The 16,763-nt window shown below is 39.1% G+C and overlaps 1 protein-coding gene across 1 annotated transcript in view; it reads right to left on the reverse strand.

Moving 5' to 3' along the window:
* Positions 1-16,763, reverse strand: part of Utrn (utrophin) — a gene marked incomplete in the record, with an annotated part of 557,450 nt that overhangs the window by 90,319 nt on the left and 450,368 nt on the right. Inside the window, 2 exon segments of the mRNA XM_029561956.1 lie at positions 3,532-3,606; positions 5,441-5,502. Of these exon segments, the coding sequence (XP_029417816.1) occupies positions 3,532-3,606; positions 5,441-5,502 (137 nt within the window).

Raw genomic sequence — 16,763 nt, forward strand, 5'->3', positions numbered from 1 at the left:
ATTATCTGTAATTATGACCTGTCATAATCACAGGGATAAGTGCTAACCTTCAAAAAATTTTTTAATTAATTTGTTTTTATTTTATGAATATGAGTGTTTTGCATGCAAGTGCATCTGTCACATGTATACAATTCCCCATGGAGGCTAGAAGAGGGCATCAGATTCTCTGGAACTGGAGTTACAGGTGGTTGTGAGCTGCCATGTTGGTGCTGGGAACTGAACTCAGTTACTCTGCAAGAGCAGCCAGTGCTCTTAACTGCTGAGCCATTTCTCCAGCCCTATAACTGTTAACCTTTGCATTTCAGTTTTTAAAGTGCATTAACATTTCAGATATATGTGCCCTAAATAGAATAGCATTTAGTTCTGCATGGCTTTGAACTGTATGTAAATGGAACTGGACTGTATAGACTTCTTTTACCACTTGATTTTTTCCACCCAACTTTACAGTTCTCACATGCACCACACTTATGCTGGAGCTAGATCATTTGGTTTTTGGTTTTGTTTTGTTTGCTGCTGAAAAGTGACATTTTTAATATGCCAAAATTAATGAATCTTACCACTAAAAAGCACTACTCCAAATTTTGCACATCTTTGATGTAGTCCTACGTAAACTTAAAACTCAAATCATTTGCTCACTATATGCTAAGGGACTCCAGCTCAACACCAGAAATTATAAGGGGTTTTAGGCAGAGAAGAACACAGACTCTTCTCTCTCATAAAAATGAAATTCATTTGGAAAGGCAGACAATAACTATGAAAACAGAAGTTAAGAATCATGATTCTGACAATTTGCCATAGTGCCCAAGACAAGCATTATAGAAAGCATAAAAAACGATTGGAATGGACGAGATGGAGTTCTTAGGAATGTGTGACTTTAGAGGAACAGTCATGAAGACCTTATTAAATCATAGATGGCAGACTGAGACCTGGAGGAACAGCACACAACAGTGACAGAAGAGATGCTGATGGGAAGAGCTGGGACCAGAGCTGCCAGGAAGAACAGCATACAGAGTCTGTCCTGTCAGTCATCAACCTGAACTGATGGGAGCAAGGCAAAAGAGAGTGACAGAGAGGAGAGATGGGCCAGCCAAGGGCCACTCTATGCTAAAGGGGAAAACCTGTTAAAGGCAAGACCACTGTGTCCACCTGCAATGCTCACTCTGAACTTGAGCCTCTCAAGTGTGGGAATGAGTCTCTAGTCTTGCTTTATCTCCTAAGCAATCTTGGAGCCAAACAAATGAAAGAGGAATGCCACGTGTGTGCTCTTGTTAGGGCAAAATGCTGGGTGAGGATTTTCATGAAACAAGGGGTAACTATGAACTGAAAGCTATTTTGTGTGATCACAGAGCAGCTACCACGCATTACAGAAGGCAAGCAGGTGAAAACCTGTCGTTACAGGCCATCATAAAATACTGGAAAAATCAGAAGCAGGTGGGATGTGATTGTAAATGGTTCTGAAGAGGTAAATTTTTAACAGTATCAGGGAGGAATAAAGAGTTACAGAAGAGGAGTCAGGGCATTTCAAGTAAACAGAGAAAATGGGAGAGGAAGGGTTGATGGGCCATAAACAGCTAAGCTTATCAAGGAGGATATAGGCCCATGTTGGAGTACTGTGGGGGCCAGAGGCACTGGGAAAGTAGAAGCCTACTTAGTAGCTGAGGGGATATTCTCTCAAATATTAAAAATTGCACACAACCTAGCACTTTGCTAACTGCACACTACATAATGTTGTTCAGTTTAGAAACTGGAAGAGTCTCTTTTCTGCTCCTCTGAGGTTTGAGAATAAGATAAACATGAGGGTTTCTTTTGGGGGTCAGAAGAACCAATAGCAAACTCCAAAAGTCTGAATATGTTTCTCTACCCAAGAGTATTACAGAAAACTGGGACTATGTTCACCACGATACAAAACAGTCTTTGGCCAGTGGAAATTTTGTACCTGACTCATTCATTCTCATTTTATAGCCTGTCAGGCCTGGGAAGGCCTTCTAGACCTGTCATCTGGATGTTGGCACATAGTTGAGTGTCTTTTAAAAGTGATGTCTGTCACCACAGATACACTGAACAGATAGACAGCTTTCTGTGTGCCCACAATCTGCTCCCATTCTTCCCATTCAACATACAGGTCACTAGCCAGAGTGTGAGGGCTCCAGTGTTTGGAATAGTTCTACAGTTACTGTAACTACTGTAACCTGCTATCTACCTTTGAGGCTGGTATTAATCAAGTCAAGGTCACCCCATCCTTATTTTTTATGGCTTATTTGCAAGTGTTTCTCAGTTCTTTAAACGTCTCATTTACAAAGAACTTCAGTGCTCTTATTTAATACTTTCATAGCTATATTTTCTCTAAATGATCCTGCCTTTGCTCAATTCTCCTTATATAGTCAACTTAAAAATGTAATGGTTAAGAACACTGGTTGTTCTTGTAGAAGACCTGGGTTCGAATCCCAGCACCCACATGGCAGCTAACAACTGTCTGTAACTCCAGTCCCAGGGGATCCGACAGCCTCTTCTGTCCTCCGTGGGCATTGCACAACACGGTGCACTTACCTACATGCAGGCAATACACGTATACACATAAAAATAATGAATAAAATTTTAAAAAATGTAATGGTAATTTCTACTGAGTTTTTTTAAACTTCATTTTCTTTATTTTATGTGTATCTGTGTGCATGTATGATTTATGTGGGCATGTGCACATGTGTGCAACTACGTGTGTGTTGAAGTTAGAGGACAACTTTCAAGAGCCTGTTCTTTCCTTCCAATATGAGACCCAGGGATCAAAATCGGGTTGTCAGATTGTGTGGCTTGTGTACTTTTACCTGGTGAGCCATCTCATCAACCCTCTATTGGCATTTAAGGACCCAAAATTTCAACCCTAGCATACCATTTTCTGAGGATAATTTTCAAAGCTTCTCTGAAACACCCAGGCATCTAACAAACAGCATTAGCAAAGGGCAGTGAGTAACTATATGGAAATTTCCAAATTTCTGTCTTTAAAGTGTAGGTAAGTGTTACTTTGCATAATAATATCTAGCAAGGGCTCAATATTCCTTGGGTAGACTCAGTCATCCAAACTATAAGCACAGATAGAATCCAGAGAGCCTAAATCTATCTCCAAAAATTCATGTTTGTTTAATTTTATGTTATTCTGTTGGGGGGATAACCTTTAGGTAAAATGACGGCCATAGCATGCCTTCCATAGGAAAGTCTCATTAATGATACCCTATTACTTTGATTCAATGATTTAATACTTTTAGCATCATTTTTTAAAAAGTTTTTCACATCCTTCCTGTGTTTTGGGTAATTTTGCACTCCAAATACGAATGGCATATGTTTATCTATGTTTACTAGTGCACAGTGCAGGGCCATCCATGAAGCTTTTATAGAAACACAGCTAAATTTTTAATGAGGGACAATGGAAATGCAGATTAATGCTACAAATATATCATCTGCTTTGTTTCTCTTTGTCTTAACAAAAACAACCAAGGCAATCCAAAGGACAAGGTGGTTAACAGTGGGAGGATAACTCACAACATAATGCTTTCTGCAGTCTTCGGATTTTGATTGCAGTGCGGTAGGCAGAGAAACGTACATTATTCAGATCAGCTGAAATGGGAAGGAACAATTTAAAAGCATGCTTATTACTTAACTTGTACTGAATGCCAAGAATGAATATATTTGCTTATTTTGGATCATGGAAAAATGTATGTTTATAATTTTTAAAATTCTCCTAAATTTCACATTTATGAAAATAATCAAATGATCATTTGCACCATGTTAAGATATATTCAAAGCAGTGCTGTGCAGAAATTCCAAAAAAGCACTTTGAAATAGGTGGTGGGTCTTGAAACCTCTATGTGCTTTGTTGTTTAAATTGAAGAAGACCGAAAGGCTTGAGGCATGAGGACTTTTCCGATCCCCACTCCTATTCTTTTTCCCATGAAGTAAGTCACAGAAATCAGAATTTCTTTTCCCAAGATAAGTCATAAAAAGTTGGAGGCCTCTTTCTCAAAGTAAGCCATAAAACTGAAAAAGGTCACTCTGACCTTCTCCATTTTGCCTTAGAGATCTTCATGTGACATGTCCTGACCTACACATGCAGACAGGCTGAGCAGAGTCTGAACACACAGGCTGAGCTAGCTCCTCTCTGTTTACCATTAGATCACAGCCTTTTGTCGAATCACACTCCCTCACAGATTCATCAAAACTATGTGGAAAGACAGAAAGCTTTCCGAGGGGACTTGCTTCATTTCTCAAGACTCTTACCTGACACAAAACTTTGATCAAATAATGATGTCCTGCTTTTCTTCAGTCAACCTGCTTTGTATTGTAGGAGTAAAGCTGTGACCCTTAGGATGCATGAGCATGGTTCACAACTTTCTGCCCCATGTAGGAAAAGGCAGAAAAGGGAATAGTGACCACTGAGGCCTATTAAACTCCTCTACCAACAGGGGTCCTCCCCAGGGTTATTTTCCCCAAAGGACATTTAGTTTCCTGTCAAGCAGTCCATCTTTGCACTCATACGGCTGTGTTATTCTGGGTTCTTTCCACCTTGATCCACTTGCTTCTGTCCTAGTATCGGTTAAAATAATCTGATAATCAACATTCATACCTTCAGAAAGAATGGAAATTATACTTTCTTCCTCTGTCCCCTAAAGATTGAGTATCAGACTAGTAGAGTTGGAAGAAAACTCAAAAAATGGCCAAAATTTGTCTCAGTCTTATAAACTAAATCTGTGATTTTCTCTTACTTGTTTGATTTCTGAAGCCTCACACAAAACCAGGGCACATGCAGGAGCGTGAACCTCTTTTAGAAATGGGACAGAGAGGCACAGGATGGTGCTCTCTCCCTTTAACATCCCCTCAGTGTCCCAAAGAACAAACTTTAAAATCACTGGATCAGCCTGAATAAGGCTGTCATCATCTACCGACAATTAACCCAAGAGCAGAATTCTTGCATTTTTCTAATAAAATGAAATTAGTTTATAACTTAAAATTAGGTAAGCTAATTGGATAAAAATTTCCTATATAGAATGAGAGCAAAAAACAGATTTAAAGAAACAGATCTGAGGTAATTATGTTGTCACTGTATTTTTTTTTCCAAACAAAGCTGAAATGTAAGATGAAATCATTTATTACGAGAGAGGTAAAGCTTACAACAATCACATTTTTTTTCCTGCCAAATGAACTCTTTCTGGCTGGTGCACTTCCAAATCACACACTCCCTTAAGAAGAAAGGCAATGCTTGTTTTGTGTGTTGCCCTTAGAAGTTCAACTGCTTCCAAATCTCACTCAGAACTCTTGCATAAATGTCATGACTTTTTCTTGATATGTCATGGCACGATCCCTTCATGCATGTAAGAAGAGGAAACGACTATCTCTATGTCCTTTTATGAATACCCAGATTTTAGTTGTCACAACTAGATAAGGTAACACTCACCAAGGGATTGAAAGAGTTCAGTCATCTTAGGATGATCCCAACATGTTGTCTGTGTTTGATGGCTGGGGTTAAAAAAACAAACATGTAAGCATGAACAAATGACTACAAAATACAATATGATCTATATTCCCCCAAATTCAAATATGTTTAAAAACATTTTTAAATATACATGAAAAATTGTCCTCATCATGAATCACTCAGAAACCCAATGCTCAATTATTACTTAACATTCCAAGCATGTGTAATAGGGGCTGGTGAGATGGCTCAGTGTTTAAAAGCAAGTAAAGGCTTGAATTAAGATCAGAGTTCAGATTCCCACATAAATGCTGGGTGGGTGTGGCAGTCTACCTGTAATCTCAGAACAGGGGAAGAAGAAACAAGGGATCCCTGGAGCAAGCTAGACTCTGGCAAGTTCTGGGTTCAAGTGAGAGATCCTACCTCAATATAAGGGGAAAGCAATCCAGGAAGATACTTGACATCAACCTCTGGCCTCCACATGTACATTTGTACATACACACATGCTCATATACATGGAGACGTGTATGTACACATAGATATCACACACACACAAGAGTTAAAGAAAAAAACCCATACAAGTAAAAAAAAAATCCCACACAAATAATCAATTTTATTTTAGCAACTGTATTATGAAAAGATAAAATTCTGTTTTATCTATTTCAAAAAGAATTGCAGCTATAAAATGAAGTCTAGATATAAAGAATGGCTGTCAGGGACCCTTGGGCCCTGGACTTGATATAGTCATGTTAATGTGGGTTCCAGAATAATCTGATTCCTGTGAGGCGGACGTAGATGTTCTGACAGCAGAAGAGCTATGAAAAGTTACCACACTTCAGAAGCCCTAATCAAAAGTCTAGAGACCAGAGGAAGGAGAATCTAAATTTCAACACCATCTCCCTTCCCTGAAATCTGCTGGGCCTTCCTCCTCTTCAACCTCGGCTCTCTCCTTCCTCAGCCCCTGACTCCCCTGAGGCAGATGCCCCTCTACTGACATTTTGACTCTTCTTTCTCTCAAAAAGAAAAAAGGAAGAGTGGTAAATTAGGTCCTGTGTGTGTGTGTGTGTGTGTGTGTGTGCGTGCGCACGTGCAAATGTGCATATGTTAAAACGCTAATTCTGATGGCTTAGTGTCTATATTTAAAAATAGTTTACTATTCCTTATCTAGGTCATAATAGAGTAATAACATCTAATAGTACTCCAAAGACTTCTTAGATAACACTAAGTTCTTACAAAACTGTTTAGTAAGCCAAGTAAAATAGCACAGTACATAAGAGATATTAAATATTCATAAAAACAAGTTGAAGAGAAATCATTTGTTTTATAACCTATTTAAAATATTAAAAAGTAGCTCATATTCCTGGTAAAAGAACACAATTACTGTCATGTGTACTGGGGGAAACAGAACTCCCCAATAATTCATAATTTGGTTCAATAAATATATCAAGTTTATGTCTGAAAACAAGTAAGTGAAAGATCTTAAGAATCTCAACAGAAATATGATACAACAGATTGACAATGGGGAGATATGTCTTGGAATCAAATGGAAAGCTGTCTGGCTCCTCTGCTTGTATGTTTAACTCCAACGTAGAGGGGCAAATATTTCCACTTGACCTGAACACAAACAGAGCCATGCAACCCTTTATCTCCCTTGCTATAAAGACCATGAAGCAAGTGCTAAAGTTGTCTGGCATAAAATCTAACTGTTCATGGTATGGTCATGAGCTTTGCAGAAATGAATCACTAATTACTAGTAAGAGTTAAACAACAGTCTGCTGAAAACGCCTCCTAACTCCAGCATGTCACACGGGCTCCCAATCTCAGAGTCCTGAGACTCAGTGGGTGTCTTATCTTTTATTTCAAGCAATTTCAGTCCCCATTGGCAACACTAATGTCCAAAGACATACATCTCATTCTGATGAGCCGAACCAAGCTCACAGGTCAAATTAAAGCCCTCAGTAAGAGTCAGACTTCATCCTTAAACATTAAGGATGCATTCTCTAGAACCTTCCCCTCAGACAGCCCTATGGGCAAAATACCATTGGCCAGTCAAGCAAACAGTTGAGAATTCCAATCTAACAAGCACCTGCTGATGGCTCTGTGCCTAAACTACTCTGTCCTGGGAGCTGAGGGAGTACACACATTTGGCAAACATATGGGGGAGGGAGTCTCTTTTGTGAATTCAATACCAGTTGACTCATTAGGCAGAACTGCAAACGCTGAAGGTAAACACAGCCTCTGGTTAAAAGGGTAAAACTTGGTTTACCAAACAACAGATTTAAGAAAAGGGTGGGGGAGTAGACACCCTGGCTGTTCAATTTCTCTTTCCTTTTTAAGTGGGGAAAGGGGGTCAGAACAAAATCCACAGCAAACCATAAGGCTCCAAGTATTTGAACAGCTGCAGACTGCTCAGCAGCTCTTGCCAAAACACTTCCAGTTCTCCCAGAGTGGGCAACCAAAACAGAAAGTGGCATTTCCCCCCTCAAAGTAACAACAGTTCAGCTTCCAAGTAATCTCAAATCTGAAAGGGGAGCACTGAACACTGCACAGCTCCATAAGCGAGACCATGCCAAACCGTAACTTTGTTATTAAAAAAATCCCATTTTAAAAATGTCCTTGGTCTAGGAACTGGATAAAATGAAAACTTAAAACTCTAACACAGCAGTGATGAATACTGGAGTTCAAAATCTCAGGAAGCAAAGGGTCCTGGGAGTGTGTGACATCTCACCAGGGTGGCCAAAGCCAACTCAGATTTTCCTCGGTAGGGAATAAACTGTTGAACACTTTTCACAGGGAACAATTTACTGAGTATCTTGTGAGTTATTTTAAACTCCAAGAAAAGTGCTCACCATGCAGGGCTCTCTGTCCATAGAAATGCAAATGGTGTCCTCTGGGATATGAGGGATTACTGATTACTTTGTCAGCTTTGTACCTCTAAGTAAATTCATCTTGGTATCCCTTAACCCACTATGAAGATGTGGCTTTCTGTCTTCTCTGGGCCTGTTATAACGTCTTTCTGGCTTTCGTATTAATGAGTTCAATGAAAGATGATCACAAGACAGACATCTTGCTTGTCTAAACGCTGACATTCAGCCAAATACACTTAATTGTTACTATTTATCCAATGTTATGCTTCAAACTAGATTTCATGAGATTTATTATCTATCATTTCATTCCAATTATGACTACAAAAGCACAAGCTAAAGGTGAGAGACTTAATTAAAAACACTTGACACAAGTTCTTACTATTTGCATGGAAGTCAATGTTTTATCTATTAATTTTGAGAATTAAACTTCAACACCTTGGCCAGTCCATTCTGATGTGATCCACAAGGACTTTGGGGGTAATTATAAGTAACTTTTTACCCAGATGATGCCTGGTTTACACATGCTATAGATTTTAAAGAAATATTATACAGTAAGGTTAGTTAAGTAGTTGGTACCTCTGTCTACTATTATTCAGAATAAGTAATCTGGTAAGCCATAGAAAGTAAAATACAAATAATATAAGAAAGTGTACCAACAAATAAAACACAGAAATGCTCATCTACAGCTGAGAGATGGTTCAGTGATTAAGAGCACTGGCTGCTCTTGCAGAGGACCCAGGTTTGGTTCTCAGCACCTACATGAAGGCTAATAACTGTCTATAACTCCAGTTCCAGGGGATACAACACCCTCTTCTGCTCTCTGCATGTGCTGCTGCATGACACAGGTACACCTACCTATCTGCATGCAGGCAATACATTTATACACATAAAATAAAAATAATAAAAAGTATTTTTTTTAAATGCTGCATCCTAACACTGCAAAGCCACAATGAACCAATAGCAAAGTCCATGTACATTTGAAGGTTTGTTAATTTATTTATATTTATGTGTACATGTGTGTACCTGTGCAAGTGTTATGCCACAATGTGTATGGGGGAACTCAGAGAGGCTAGAAGTGGGGGTTCGATTCTCAGAGCTGGAATTTCAGGAGGCCTGAAGATGCTGTCAGAGCCCCTTGAGCTATAGTTACAGGCAGTTGTGTGCGGCCCAATATAGGTGCTGGGAACCAAACCCAGGTCTTCTGCAAGGTCAACAACTGCTCTTAACTGCTGAGCCATCTCTCCAGTCCCTATGTACATTTTTCCTTCTTTCTTTTTTGTTTTTCATTTTCTGAAACAGGCTCTCACTATGCAGTCCTGGCTGGCCTTGAGCTCACAGAGACCTGCCTACCTCTGCTTCCCAAATGCTGGGATTGAAGGCGTGTGCCACCGCACCAGGCCTTTATGTACTTTTGATAAATAGGAAATATAATGATTTCTGGGCAAACAACTACAGTGAGGAAGAAAAATTTTAAGCCTGTTTGTCCTCAAATAGCCTCATCCCCCTCCAACCCCAACTCCCAAAACCAGAAGGTATCTTCTTGTCGGAAAGCTGACATGTAGCCAAATGCACTTATTTCTTACTATATCAAATTCTATGCCTGAAACTAGATTTTCTGAGATTTTCTGTTTACCATTTTGTTCTAATTATAAATGTAAAAGCGAACAAGAGTAAAAATTAAAGGTGAATGAGTTAATTAAAAACAAATGTGGGGGATGGAGAGCTGGCTCAGCACTTAAGAACACTTGTTCTTCCAAAGGATCCAGGTTTGAGTCCCAGCATCCACATGGCAGGTAACAATCACAGAAACAGGAAGATTTCTTCCTTGCTAGACAAAGTGAAAAGTAACATACTAGCTCAGGATGAATAATATTAATTACAGTAATTGCCCATTATCCCAGTGCTCAAACTGTCCTTTCCTAGGTGTTAAAAACTCAATGCACATTATAAGGCTATCTATGATTCAGGTGACAATGGTATGTTTATTTTACAGATGGAGAGGGTAGAAAAGACTCTTAGATAGCCTGCCCAAGGCCACAGGCAAGGGAACAGAAATTGATGTGAACACAGATGGTCTGATTTAAGCCTGAGCTCTTGATATGGAAGTATATTTGCAGAAGTAAGGTTTTAAAATATTTCTTGATGAAGCCATCCAAATTTGAGCCGTAGTCCATCATTATCATCACTACAAACAACTTTATCTCCTTGCCTTCTCTCTTACCCCCGGCAAATCTGGGGCCTGTATCTGCTCAGTTACTTGCCTTTTCTGAACCTAAGCAGCTGTGGCTGAATACCACGGGTGAAAACTGCTCCATAGACAGACTGGTTTTACTTTAAATATTTGATTTCAAGCCTCAAATGCCCAACTGCTGACAAGTGCAATACTGTCCCTAAACTTGTTTCCCTAAACTCCAAGGGGTAGTCTCCTCCCTACCCCCTTCTCATTCCCAAGCCAAAAGGAGCTGGCTTTTATCTTATCTTTAATTTATGCTTCACTGAAAAATTAAAGACCTTGAGATCAGGACTCCAGCTTCCCACTCCCAAATCTTTAACCATCCCTCCTCTTCCTGTCTCCTTCTCCTCCTACTTTAACTGAAAACAACCCTCCCTCTTATTAATGGCAGATTTCCCCCAATGGTTTCTTTAAAAACTCTTGTGATATATTATTAATCCTTCTCACAGTAAAGCTATCTCCTCAGAAAATAAATTCTACAGTCCAGTCACACAGAGCAACCTTGAATCTACATTTTCTGCTTTCACCTCATTTCTCTCTTTCACAAACAAAATTCTACTCAATTCATTTGCATTTGGCCTCTAACTCTGCTCTTCCATCCAAACTTGTCTTATCAAAATTGTCAACAGGCCCCCTCGTGCCCAGTGGCATGGGTGTGCCTCTGGATGGGGAGAAATAAAGGATAGGAAATGTCATAAATTAAATATGTAGTGCATTAGAAGTTAAGAAGTGATAAAAAAATTTGAAGTTCCCAGAAAATAAACCTGATTTAGGCAAAATGTAAGGTCCTCTATTAATGTCTATAAAAGTTATAAAAAGGAATCCAGCAAGAGATGCCAATCAATCAAGTTTACGAATGTGTCTAAACAATAAAAAATGAAAACCAATCTTGGCAGTGTGACATCATTTACCTGAGTAATACCTTCTAGAAGATCTACAAGGTGGTTTCTTTGCCATTCATAATCTCCCCAACCTTTGGTCCACTCAAGAGTAGACTACACGAAGACAATTCAGTACTCCAGGATCTCTACCATTCCTTGTTTCTGTGAACAGCATTGTGTGTGCTGTGTGTGCCTATGCTGAGGGGCTGCAGGGCAGTGGGACTGTAGGTGAGGACACCACCCAAGCAATAACCCCTGTTCCTCGGGCAACTTTCAGAACTCCTTCAAAAGTACTGTACCTTTCAGGCTTTTAAAGGTTTTTTCAGGCTTTTAAATTCAAGATTATATTTTTGGGAACATAGGAAATTTACAGGGAAATAAGGAAACTTGACTGTCAACATTTCAAAAATGAGAACTTTGTTCATAATTTAAATAAGATATTAGTAGATGTGAAAAACATTACCACTGAAATCTACCTGACAATTTATGTCCATGCTCAGATGCCAAGAGCTTAGAAGTAACCGACTGTGACTAGTAATAATCAGATATATAGAGATTAGAAACGCATGTGCAAACATCTTAATGTCAATTGCATTAAAAATGAATTTCTCTGTATGAAACTGTGTATTTTAATAATGAAATGGAGATCGTTTTTAAAGGTTAATTTTATGTGTTATAGGATTTATACTGAGTACAGTATTGTATAACTATATTAATTCAACTGTAAACCTAAAAATTTACAACCAATTTTGAATGAGATGCATCTTAGCTCTGGAAATTGTTATTGAATATGTCAATGCTGTTGTAATGAAGTGCTTCTTCTAATTATATGGTTATTAAATAAATAATTTAAAAAAAGAATGTGTGGCCATGCTGGAGAAAGCCTGTCACTGTAGGCAGGCTTACAGAGCTCTTAAGCCTTGCAGGATTTCAACTCACTTTCTTGCTTCCTGTGCCTGCTTGAAGATGTGAGAGCTCAGTTTCCACTCCTCCTCCAGCCACTTCTGCCGCCATGCCTCCCTGCCATGATGGACTCCTGCCCCTTTATTGAATAGGACAATGCTGTTGTAATGAAATGCTTCTTCTAAGTATGTGGTTATTAAATAAATAATTAAAGAAAATAAGATACAGGAGCCCATATGATAACTGATACTGTGAAGGGTTAATCTTTCTTAAAAAATGTTACTGGGCCCAAGGCCCATGACTCAGCATAGAGCTTGGGAAATGGACAGCAGGCCCCAACCCTAGTCGAGGAACTATTGGCAACTGATTACTGTTGGGTGAAGGAATGTTGATCTTCTTTAAGGGGGTGATTCGAGACAGGCTGACTAGACCCCGGTGGATGAATCTGCACCAAGGGGCATCTGGGTACAAAAGCCTGACTTGATAGGCCTTAACATATATGACAGAATGCATGAAATTTGGCTGGGGGGGGTCTAAATATTATTAAGATGTATTGTATGAAATGCACAAAAATTCAATAAAAGAGATACATTAAGAATAAAAACTATGTTACTGGGCCCTCATGGTAATGAAAACATAAGGAAGGAAAATCAAACTGTTACCAGTGAAGAACTCAATGTTGGATTTGACTAACGTACACTTAGTTTCACATTCAAGAGCGGGTAGAAAGACATAAGCTTGTAAAGAACTTTAAGAAACAGGTTACACTACACCCCGAAGTACAGAGAGTAATACTGTGGGCCGGGATGATAGAACAGTTAGTGTGAAAAGCATGAGACAAGGTTAGCTTGTGCTTGCTTTTCAATAAAGGAGCAAAATCAATTCTCAGAACTGAGGCACCTGGATGTGAGGGAAGGGACCTGGGTGTGAGGGAAGAGACACGTGATACTTGTGGGGCACTGGGAGACTGTGTAGAACTCATGTGCACACACTCAAACTCAGGGAGCTGTTATTTGGGAAATATTTCTGCTTGGTTCCGGAACTGATAGGGAACCCCATTTGCTATCCAACCATACCTTGACCTTTCTGATTCCTAAACTGGGAACTCAGAACACCTATCAACATGCCTGCAAGTCATCTGTTCTTGTCTCGGTCCTGGGAAGCCTAGCTGCAGGACAGGAATATCAGGAGCATACTCTTGCCAGATTGAATTTGTCACTGCTTTGTTTTGGTTTGCTTTGAAAGGGTGAAGATATATCTTTTAGCTTTCCAGAAAACTTACTACTTAATCTGTTCACTTATTTTAAAGCTGGATTCACTACTTTTAATTTTTTTCTAGACGAATGTATGAAACACCTCTTTAATATTTTGCTTTATAGTCAGCATAGAAAAAGATATTCTATTTATTTTACCATTTTAAAAATTTTTTATTTTTTGTGTATGAGTGTATTGCCTGCATGTGTATAAGTATACTCATGTTGTGTAGTGCTGGCAGAGGACAGAAGAGGGAAGGCTTCAGATCCCCTGGAACTGGACTTATGGATGGTTGTTAGCCACCATGTGGGTGCTGGGATTTGAACTTGGGTCCTCTGCAAGAGCAGCCAGTGCTTTTAACCATGAAGCCATCTCTCCAGCCCCTATTTCACAATTTTTAATCATTATTGCTTATGTAGTTTTGCTAATCTTAATGATAGTTTTAGTCATTTAATCTTTTTTGTTGTTCTTTTTTTTTTTTTTTTGGTGGTTGTTGTTGAGAAAGTGTCTCCCTGTAGCCCCAGCTGTTCTGGAACTCGCTATTTAGACCAGACTGGTCTCGATCCCACAGAGATTCACCTGCTCTGCCTCTGGGACTAAAGGCATGTACTAGCATGCCCTACAAATTAAAATACAAATATATAATTTTCCTCTATTAATAGCCCCAGTAATCCTTCCTGTAGCACATGGCAGATCCTTATTAACTGAATAAATTTCTGATCCTAAAAATCAAATTTTATGGCTGGCAATATGGTTCAGCAATTAAAAGCAGTTAGTTGTCAACAAACCCGACAACCTGAGTTTCATCCTTGGAACCCACATGATGGAAGAAAATAAGCAATTCTTGCAAGGTGTTCTCTGACTTCCACAAGAGTGCCATGACACGCAAGGCCCACGAATACACAATAAACAAGTACATAAATAAAGGTAATAAAATTTGTTTATCTAGGTACCATTTATTTACATGTACGCTTGTGTGGTGGTAGCTACAGGTGAGTGTAGGTGCCCACAAAGGCTAGAAACTAGGATCCCCCTGGAGCTGGAGTTATGGTCGGTTGTTAGCTACCAGACATGGATGCGGGGGGGGGGGTGGAACTCAGGTCCTCTGCAAGAGCAGCAAGTGCTCTTAACCACTGAGTAATCTCTCCAGCCCCATTACATTTTTTTTAAAATCAAACTTTATACTGAGGATAAAGGTACTATTACAAGGCATTAGTGGTAAGTAATCTAGAAGATTCTAAAGCCAGATATGTATGGCGTGACCTCAGAAATGTATGTGCATATGAATGTTTGGAAAGGCAAGGTATTTCAAAAACAGTGTCAGCTCCATCTAAATGATCTCACTTGACCAGGACACTGGTGAAACGTGTTAGACGTTTCCTGGTGACAGTTTCTTGGTTGCTGCTATGCAGGGCAGACTGTCTGCTGTTGAATTTTCCAGGTAGCCAAGGTGTGCTCATTTATCTGTGGCTGCCTCCAAGCGCAGGGGAAATTTAGTGATCCCGAGGCGCTCACATTCTTTTATAAAGCAATTTTGTTCTTACCTCCCCATCAGTAGAGTTGGCTCAGTGGGTTTTAAATATTTATTTTCAATAAAGAGTCACAGACTGTTTCTCAGACAAAGACTTGGACATTTTCTTATGCTTCTATTTCATTATCATGTAAAGCAGAAACACAAGCTCTACATCTGGAAAGGGACCCAAAGTGTGTCCCCAGGGTTCTCTACTTAAAAATCTGGAAGCCAAGGAACACTATCCCTCATCTCAACAAGGGAAAGAGAAATAAAGACTGTTGTAGGAAGACTTTCAGAGAGAAATGTACTACTTATCTTCCATCACTGATTAGACCTTTGTTAAAACTCATTTTGTTCTGGTTTTTGGTTTAAGTTTTCTATAACCTTTAAAAATAAAATGCCCCTGTAAATTTTGCTGTTGCTGATGGACAGACACCCCACTGGACTTAACTTTCCTGTGAGGATGGAGATAAGGATTTCCCATGGAAGTCCCTCTTCTTGGCTCTTTTAGGGAAGGGAAATTTCATTTGTATTGCCTAAGCTGGCTCTACAATTCCTAAAGAAAAATGCATAAATCCGCTCCTCTAGACTATGTAAGTAGTTTAACCAAGACAAGCAGTATACACAGCATATGCAAAGAATCTATAGGAATGAAATAAAGAAAACTCAGCCCCAAAATTTCATTTATAACTCTACACTTTTTCCAGCATTTAATAGATTGGGTAGAGAGTGACCTTGTGAGGTAAGACAGGATCTAAAAGATTTCTGGAGAATATCAATGATGGACATAAAATGAAAACAAAAAGTGAGATGTGATAAACTGAAGAAAATCTGAATTTAAACCGACTCAAAGTGGGAGTTATTAAAATAAAGGAAACATGCTAAGTCAGTGATATTTACAGGTATAGAATATTCTCATCATATTGAGGAATGCTAATTTTAGAGAACATGTTCTGTATCATCAGAAGTTACTGAAACATTCCATTAAAGATGTGTGGATGAGATGATCCACTGTGCTTAACGTTTTATGTACAATTAACACCTGTGTCTCAAATTCCAGTGGGAAAACAGACTGACAGAGTGTTGACATGGCTTGGGAACCTCCATAGCTGTAAGCCCAAACTAACCTTTCCTTCCTAAATCTTATTGTCTCAGGCACTTGGTACTGACCTGGACAACTGATCAATAAGGGTACTGAGGCCACATATGCCTACTCTCATAGTTTAGATTAATAACCAGCCATTCTCCAGAAATAACTGACTCACTGAACTACATTTAAAACTATTTAACAGGGACTGGAGAGATGGCTCAGTGGTTTAGAAGCATTGGCTGCTTTTGCAGAGGTTCCAGGTTCAATTCCCAGCACCCACATAGTGGTGAACAGCCATCCATAACTCCAATTCCAGGGGATCCAATGCCCTTTTCTGACTTTCATGGGCACTGCATACACAGGTGCACTAACACACATGCAGGCAATATACTCATACACATAAAAAATGTAATAAAGATTTAAAGTTACTCTTTTCTCTTTATGAATAATAAGTATTTTGCGACTGCACTTTGAAACTATAAAAATATTTTTTAAAAAACTATCTTGAAATGCATTGGGAAACCATCTATTTATATATTTTTAATTATTCTATAGTTAAAATATAGC

This window comes from Nannospalax galili, unplaced genomic scaffold (genome assembly GCF_000622305.1).
Source record: "Nannospalax galili isolate Female #2095 unplaced genomic scaffold, S.galili_v1.0 scaffold154, whole genome shotgun sequence".
In the NCBI taxonomy this organism is placed as follows: Eukaryota; Metazoa; Chordata; class Mammalia; order Rodentia; family Spalacidae; genus Nannospalax; species Nannospalax galili.